The following is an 8,613-nucleotide window of genomic DNA, read 5'->3' on the forward strand; positions in this document are numbered from 1 at the left end:
AGATTCAATGCATGTTCACTTTCCCATTAGTGTGAAAAGCGGCTTTGTCACTAAAAATTAAGCAATCCACAATGCCATCCGCATCCTCATTCAATTGTTGCACCTGTGAACAAAACTCAAAACGCTTGTCTTTGTCGTCATCATTGAGCTTCTGCACTAGCTCCAATTTGAATGGTTTCATACACAGCTTCTGTAGCAGGACTTTCCACACAGTCGTTGGAGCCATTTCAAGTTCACGGGATGCACGACCCACCGATTTCTTTGGACTCCTTACAAATGTCTCTCGTACGTGCTCCCCATTCACTTCACTCACACTGGGGTGTCCACTTCTCTTTGCCAGGCACAAGCAAGCTATCATAATGAATTTGTTGTGCCAGTGGTAAATGGCCTTCTTTGTTGGTGGCTTCTTACTGTACTTGGTTCTAAACATCCATTGAACGGCTGCAGCACACTTGTTTTTATAGAATTCCAACACACAGAAAGCTCACCCCACACCTGAACTTGCCATGTTTGTGACTAGTGCTGACTATCGACAAATTATCAAACTACACTGTGGTGCCATACAAGGAGAGAAACAAAAAGTAAAACAAAGATGATGTAACTTACCAAACGAAAGCACTGGCATGTTGATAGACACACAAACATACACACAAAATTCAAGCTTTCGCAACCCACGGTTGCTTCATCAGGAAAGAGGGAAGGAGAGGGAAAGACCAAAGGATGTGGGTCTTTCGTCTTTCCCTCTCCTTCCCTCTTTCCTGATGAAGCAACCGTTGGTTGCGAAAGCTTGAATTTTGTGTGTATGTTTGTGTGTCTATCAACATGCCAGCGCTTTCATTCGGTAAGTTACATCATCTTTGTTTTTAGATATAGTTTTCCCACATGGAATGTTTTCCTGATCAAAAAGTCAGTATAAATTTGAAAACTTAATAAACCACGGAATAATGTAGATAGAGAGGTAAAAATTGACACACATGCTTGGAATGACATGGGGTTTTACTACAGAGAAAAAAAAAAAGAAAGTTCACAAAATGTCCGACAGATCACGCTGGACAGCAAAACTGCTACCGTGACAGGTGAGAGGTACGCCGATATATTACAGAATCGCATCATCCCCAGCCTGGCTGATATACATCTGCTGGAATGTACGATGTTTATGCAGGATGGCGCTCCACCCGATATTGCTAGACGCGTGAAAGATCTCTTGCGCACGTCGTTTGGTGACGATCGTGTGCTCAGCTGCCACTTTCGTCAGACTTGGCCTCCCAGGTGCCCAGACCTCAGTCTGTGCGATTATTGGCTTTGGGGTTACCTGAAGCCGCAAGTGTATCGTGATCGACCGACATATCTAGGGATGCTGAAAGACAACATCCGACGCAAATGCCTCACCATGACTCCGGACATGCTTTACAGTACTGTTCACAACATTATTCCTCAACTGTAGCTATTATTGAGGAATGATGGTGGACATATTGAGCATTTCCTGTACAGAACATCATCATTGCTTTGTCTTACTTTGTTATGCTAATTATTGCTATTCTGATAAGATGAAGCGCCATCTGTCGGACATTTTTTGAACTTTTGTATTTTTTTGGTTCTAATAAAACCCCATGTCATTCCAAGCATGTGTGTCAATTTGTACCTCTCTATCTACATTATTCCGTGATTTATTCAGTTTTCAAATTTATACTGACTTTTTGATCACCATATATATATATATATATATATATATATATATATATAAACAAAGATGATGTGACTTACCAAACGAATATATATATATATATATATATATATATATATATATATATATATATATAAAAACAAAGATGATGTGACTTACCAAACGAAAGCGCTGGCACGTCGATAGACACACAGACAAACACAAACATACACACAAAATTCAAGCTTTCGCAACCAACGGTTGCTTCGTCAGGAAAGAGGGAAGGAGAGGGAAAGACAAAAGGATGTGGGTTTTAAGGGAGAGGGTAAGGAGTCATTCCAATCCCGGGAGCGGAAAGACTTACCTTGGGGGGGAGAAAGAACAGGTATACACTCGCACACACACACACACACACACACACACACACACACACACACACACACATATCAATCCGCACATACATAGACACAAGCAGACATAGAGAGAAATAAAAAGAAAAAAAATGTCCTGCCCACAATCCTTCCCACCCCTCCCACAGTGGTATTCCGCCGTCCACTGAACCTACACAATATGCTCGTCCGTCCTTACACACAACCCCTGCTCCCAACCCCTTACCTCATGGCTCATACCCCTGTAATAGACCTAGATGCAAGACCTGACCCATACATCCCCCCATCACCACCTACTCCAGTCCGGTCACTAACATCACCTATCCCATCAAAGGCAGGGCTACCTGTGAAATCAGTCAAGTGTTCTATAAGCTAAACTGCAACCACTAGGCATGACAACCGACAAGCTGTCTGTCCGCACGAATGGCCACCGAAAACTGTGGCCAAGAAACAAGTTGACCACCCTGTTGCTGAACACCCTGCCAAACATGATAGCCTTCATCTCAATGACTGCTTCACAGCCTGTGCCATACGGATCCTTCCCACCAACAACAGCTTTCCTGAACTGCACAGGTGGGAACTTTCCCTGCAATACACCCAACGTTCCCGTAACCCTCCTGGCCTCAACCTTCGTTAGTCACTGTCCTCACCCATCCAGCCCCCTCTCTGATCCCATTCCAGCACTACACAGCTGTCATTCCTCCACCACACCCAGTCTTTTTTTCTTTAGTTATTTTATTATTTTTTTCCTTATTTCTCTCAATTTCTCACATTTTCCACTACTTCCCCCCCCCCCTCCCCCCAGCCTTCCCACCAAACCCCTGCCCTCCGCACAACATGCAGCACTTCACTGTCTACCACCCCCACCATACTATCCCTCCCCCTCCCCACAACAGCCCCTTCTTTTCCCCCACCCAGTCGCCACTCCCATCATGCACTGGTGCTGCTGCTCGCAGTGTGGTTTCAGATGCCTGAGACTGCAGCCGTGTGTGTGTGTGTGTGTGTGTGTGTGTGTGTGTTTTGTTGTTGTTGTTGTTGACCAAGACCATTGGCTGAAAGCTTCAAATGAGAAAATCTTTTTGTTGTGCCTATCTGCGACTCAGCATCTCCGCTATATGGTGAGTAGCAACTTTCCTTCTCATAATATTGAAATTTCAATTATTATTTCTAAATCTGAGGACTACTGTATGAGACGGTTGAAACTGCTAATGAAAAACATAAACATGTTTATGTTTGAAAATGAAAACTGTTATAAAGTTCATAGAGATGGATAAATGAGGGGTTGTAAATGAATCAATATTTCTATATTTACTGACCCTCTGTGGCAGATGTCCGAATTTGTACAGTACGAAGTTGGTGATGGCCTTAGCAATGCTAGGCCGCTCAAATGGCGGCTGTCCGAGGGGACCCTCCACCGACGGCTTCGTCATTGTCAGGATGCACTTGCGTAGCAGCTGCAACACGTCACAAACACTATAATACAATTGCCATAAAGAATGTAAATATCATGATGAAAAGAGTTTGGTGGACTACACATAAAGAAATGATTACAGGTAATAACTCACTATACATCTCAAGAACTGTGTGATCAATAGGAAACAAATAAAACACATCAGTAAGTTCTTGCAAATGTCCTCCTTCAGAGCTATCAGAACCCCCCGCCCCCCCCCCCCCCCCCCCACACACACACACACACGTACAAGCACTCACACTTGTAATGTTGCAAAATTGTTGTAATGTTGCAACATTGTCAGCAGTAGCATTCATGCTCCTGCTGATAACACAATCACACATAATGTTTAATTTGACTTCGTTTTGTTTAAAGGACTGTGTCATGCAGAATACAGAGAGATGAGAAAAGTCTTGGGGTAGTGATATCCACATATACAATATGTGATCAAAAGTATCCAGACTCCTCCAAAACCATACATTTTAGAATGGGGTGCTCCGTGGAACTCGCAGACTTTGAACATAGTCAGGTGATTGGGTGTCACTTGTGTCATATGTCTGTATGCGAGATTTCCACACTCTTAAACATCCCTAGGTCCACTGTTTCCGAAGTGTTAGTGAAGTGGAAACATGAAGGGACCTGTACAGCACATAAGCGTAGAGGCTGACCTCGTCTGTTGACTGACAGAATCCCAACAGTTCAAGAGGGTAGTAATGTGTAATAGGCAGATATCTATCCAGACCATAACACCGGAATTCCAAACTGCATCAGGATCCACTGCAAGTACTATGACAGGTGAGAGGTGAGAAAAGTTGGATTTCATGGTCGAGCGGCTGCTCATAAGCCACACATCACGCCGGTAAATGTCAAACGACGCCTCGCTTGGTGTAAGTAGCGTAAACATTGGACGACTGAACAGTGGAAAAACGTTGTGTGGAGTGACAAATCACAGTACACAGTGTGGCGATCTGATGGCAGGGTGTGGGTATGGCCAATGCCCGCTGAACGTCATCTGCCAGCGTGTGTAGTGCCAACAGTGAAATTCAGAGGAGATGGTGTTATGGTGTGGTCGTGTCTTTCATGGAGGGAGCTTGCACCTCTTGTTGTTTTGCGTGACACTAGCACAGCACAGGTCTATACTGATGTTTGAATGATTTTCTTGCTTCCCACTGTTGGAGAGCAATTTGGGGATGGCAACTGCATCTTTCAACACGATCGAGCACCTATTAAAAATGCGCAGCCTGCGGCAGAGTAGTTACACGATAATAACATCCCTGTAAGGGACTGGCCTACACAGAGTCCAGACCTGACACATATATAACACCTTTGGGATATTTTGGAATGCTGACTTTGTGCCAGGTCTCACTGAGTGACATCGATACCTCTCCTCAGCGCAGCACTCTGTGAAGAATGGGCTGCCATTCTTCAAGAAACCTTCCAACACCTGATTGAAGGTATACCTGCGACAGTGGAAGCTGTCATCAAGGCTAAGGGTGCGCCAACACTATGATGAATTCCAGCATTATCGATGGAGGGCCCTGTGAACTTGTAGGTCATTTTCAGCCAGGTGTCCGGATACTTAAATCACATAGTGTAAATATGGTGGTAGTATTGCATACACAAGGTATTAAAGGGCACTACATTGGTGCAGCTGTCGTTCGCACTCAACTGTTTCACGTGAAAAGATTTCCGACATGATTATAGCAACACAACATGAATTAACAGACTTTTAACGTGGAATGTTAGTTGGAGCTGGAGGCATGGGATGTTCCATTTTGGAAGTCGTTAAAGAATTCAGTATTCTGAGATCCACGATGTCAATAGTGTGCAGAGAATACCAAATTTCTGGCATTGCCTCTCACCACAGACGGTGCAGTGGCTGACGGTCTTCATTTAATGACCTAAAGCAGTGGCGTTTACACAGAGTTGTCAGTGCTGACAGACAAGTAACACAGCATGAAATAACCACAGAAATCAATGTGGAATGTACAAAGAATGTGCCCGTTAGGATAGTGTGGTGAAATTTAGTGTTAATGGGCTTTGACAACAGACGACTGACGCAAGTAACTTAGCTAACAGCACAACATCGGCTGCGGCACCTCTCCTGAGCTCGTGACCAAATCAGCTGGTCATTAGACAACTGGAAAACTGTGGCCTGGTCAGGTGAGTCCTGATTTCAATTGGTAAGAGCTGACGGTCTGAGTGTGGTGCAGACCTCACGAAGCCACGGACCCACGTTGTCAACAAGGCACTGTGCAAGTTGATGGTGGTTCGATAATGGTGTGGACTGGGTCCTCTGGCCCAAATGAACCAATCACTGAGTGGAAATGGTTATCGTCAGCTACCTGGAGACCATTTGCAACCATTCCACATCTACCTATCTATATGTACATATATACTCCACTAGCCGCCAAGCAGTGTGTGGTGAAGGGCACAATTCGCGCCAATGTCATATTCCCCCCCACCCCTCAGTTCCACTGGCGAATCACACGACGGAAATGGTGATCGTTGCACGATTTGAAAGTTGGTGCTAATAATACATGCTCTACATCCTCGATGAAGATTGGAATTCAGATTTTAGTGAGCAGCCACTTCTGTTTAGCGCGTCGTCTATCTGCAAGTGCATCCCACTTCAAACTTTCTACGAGATCTGTAACACTCTCGCGATGGTTAAATGTACCAGTCACGAATCTTGCCACTCTTCTTTGGACCTTCTCAATCTCTTTAATCAGACCCAGCTGGTAAGGGTCCCATACAGACGAACAATACTCCAAGACTGGACGAACTAACATATTGTAAGCAATTTCCTTTGTTCAATGACTGCATCACTTCAGGATTCTACCAATAAACCGCAATCTAGAGTTCACCTTGCTCGTTGCTTGTGTAATCTGATCATTCCATTTGAGATCACTTCGAGTAGTCACACCCAGATACTTGACGGATGTTACCACTTCCAAAGAATGGGCAATTATTTTGTACTTGTACATTAATGGGGATTTTCACCTTGTTACACACAGTAGGTTATGCTTACTGATATTGAGAGATAACTGCCAGTCATCACACCTCGCTTTTATTTTCTGCAAATCCTCATTGATTTGTTCACAATTTTCGTGTGATATTACTTTCCTGTAGACTACAGCATCGTTGGCAAACAGCCTAATGCCGCTGTCAATACCATCAACCATATTGTTTATGTAAATCGTAAAAACCAGCTGCCCTGTGGCACACCTCGAGTTACGCTTGTTTCTGTCGAAGTCACCCTGTTCAGGACGATATACTGCCCCCTGTCTGTCATATCCAACCGCATATGTCATCAGATAGACCGTAAGCGCGCACTTTTTGGAGCAAGCGACAGTGCGGAACAGAGCCGAACGCCTTTCGAGGTTCGAGAAATATGGCATCAACCTGGGAGCCGGTATCTAGAGCCTGTTGTATATCATGCACAAAGAGGGCCAGCTGTGTCTCGCATGACCGCTGTTTCCTAAAACCGTGCTGGTTTCTGCAGATGAGCTTCTCAGATTCTAGAAAGACCATTATGTCTGAACACAAAACATGTTCCATGATTCTACAACAAATAGATGTCAGTGAAATTGGCCGGTAACTAAGTGCATCCGATTTTCTACCCTTTTTATAGATTGCTTATGCACTTCATGTTCCCAAATGGCAATGGAATTTCTATGGATGACAATGAGCCACATCACCAGGCCACAATTTTTCGCAGTTGATTTGAAGAACACAGTGGTCAATTCGAGCAAATAATTTGGCCATCCAGATCGCCCATGATGAATCCCATCGAAGATTTGAGGAACACAATCATGAGGTCAGTTCGCACACAAAGTCCTGCACCAGCAAAACCTTTGCAATTATGGACAGCTATTGAGTCAAATGGCTCAATACTTCTGTAGGGGACTTCCAATGACTTCTTGAGTTCATGCCACGTCAAGTTGCTGCACTAAGTACGCCTGGAAGGTGGTGGTCCAAAATGATATTACGAGACATCCTATGATTTTTGTCACCTGAGTGTATTCCTGCTGATCACATGTAAAATCTAATTTGACTATGTTTTGTTTAGTGGACTGTGTCATATATTTAATGTTTCCTTCCACAAGCATTTGGTTGTTATTGTACTATTTTTTAGGTGAGCGAGCACCGCAGCTTTCGTATGCTGCATAGCACAGTGGCCACTATTGTGCCTGCCGCACAGGCCTATGATGTTGAGGGTAAAGGCCAAATGTCTGCTTGTGTCTGTGTATGTGCGGATGGATATGCGTGTGTGTGCGAGTGTATACCTGTCCTTTTTTCCCCCCTAAGGTAAGTCTTTCCGCTCCCGGGATTGGAATGACTCCTTACCCTCTCCCTTAAAACCCACATCCTTTCATCTTTCCCTCTTCTTCCCTCTTTCCTGATTCAAGCTTTCGCAACAAACTGTTGCTTCGTTAGGAAAGAGGGAAGGAGAGGGAAAGACGAAAGGATGTGGATTTTAAGGGAGAGGGTAAGGAGTCATTCCAATCCCGGGAGCGGAAAGACTTACCTTGGGGGAAAAAAGGACAGGTATACACTCGCACACACACACATATCCATCCACACATATACAGACACAAGCAGACATATTTAAAGACAAAGAGTTTGGGCAGAGATGTCAGTCGAGGCGGAAGTGCAGAGGCAAAGATGATGTTGAATGACAGGTGAGGTATGAGTGGCAGCAACTTGAAATTAGCGGAGATTGAGGCCTGGTGGGTAACGGGAACAGAGGATATATTGAAGAGCAAGTTCCCATCTCCGGAGTTCGGATAGGTTGGTGTTGGTGGGAAGTATCCAGATAACCCGGACGGTGTAACACTGTGCCAAGATGTGCTGGCCATGCACCAAGGCATGTTTAGCCAAATATGTCTGCTTGTGTCTGTATATGTGTGGATGGATATGTGTATGTGTGCGAGTGTATACCCGTCCTTTTTTCCCCGTACGGTAAGTCTTTCCGCTCCTGGGATTGGAATGACTCCTTACCCTCTCCCTTAAAACCCACATCCTTTCGTCTTTCCCTCTCCTTCCCTCTTTCCTGATGAGGCAACCGTTGGTTGCGAAAGCTAGAATTTTGTGTGTATGTTTGTGTT

General features: G+C 44.5%; 1 protein-coding gene across 3 annotated transcripts in view; it reads right to left on the reverse strand.

The window, feature by feature from the left end:
* The window catches only part of LOC126427329 (histone acetyltransferase KAT2A), a 339,982-nt gene that overhangs the window by 179,960 nt on the left and 151,409 nt on the right, over positions 1–8,613 (reverse strand). For all 3 annotated transcript variants that reach the window (XM_050089640.1, XM_050089639.1, XM_050089641.1), the window contains one exon: positions 3,369–3,506. In XM_050089640.1, coding sequence (XP_049945597.1) covers positions 3,369–3,506 — 138 coding nt within the window. The remainder of the gene's footprint in view (positions 1–3,368; positions 3,507–8,613) is intronic.

This window comes from Schistocerca serialis, chromosome 11 (assembly GCF_023864345.2).
Source record: "Schistocerca serialis cubense isolate TAMUIC-IGC-003099 chromosome 11, iqSchSeri2.2, whole genome shotgun sequence".
Taxonomy (NCBI): Eukaryota; Metazoa; Arthropoda; class Insecta; order Orthoptera; family Acrididae; genus Schistocerca; species Schistocerca serialis.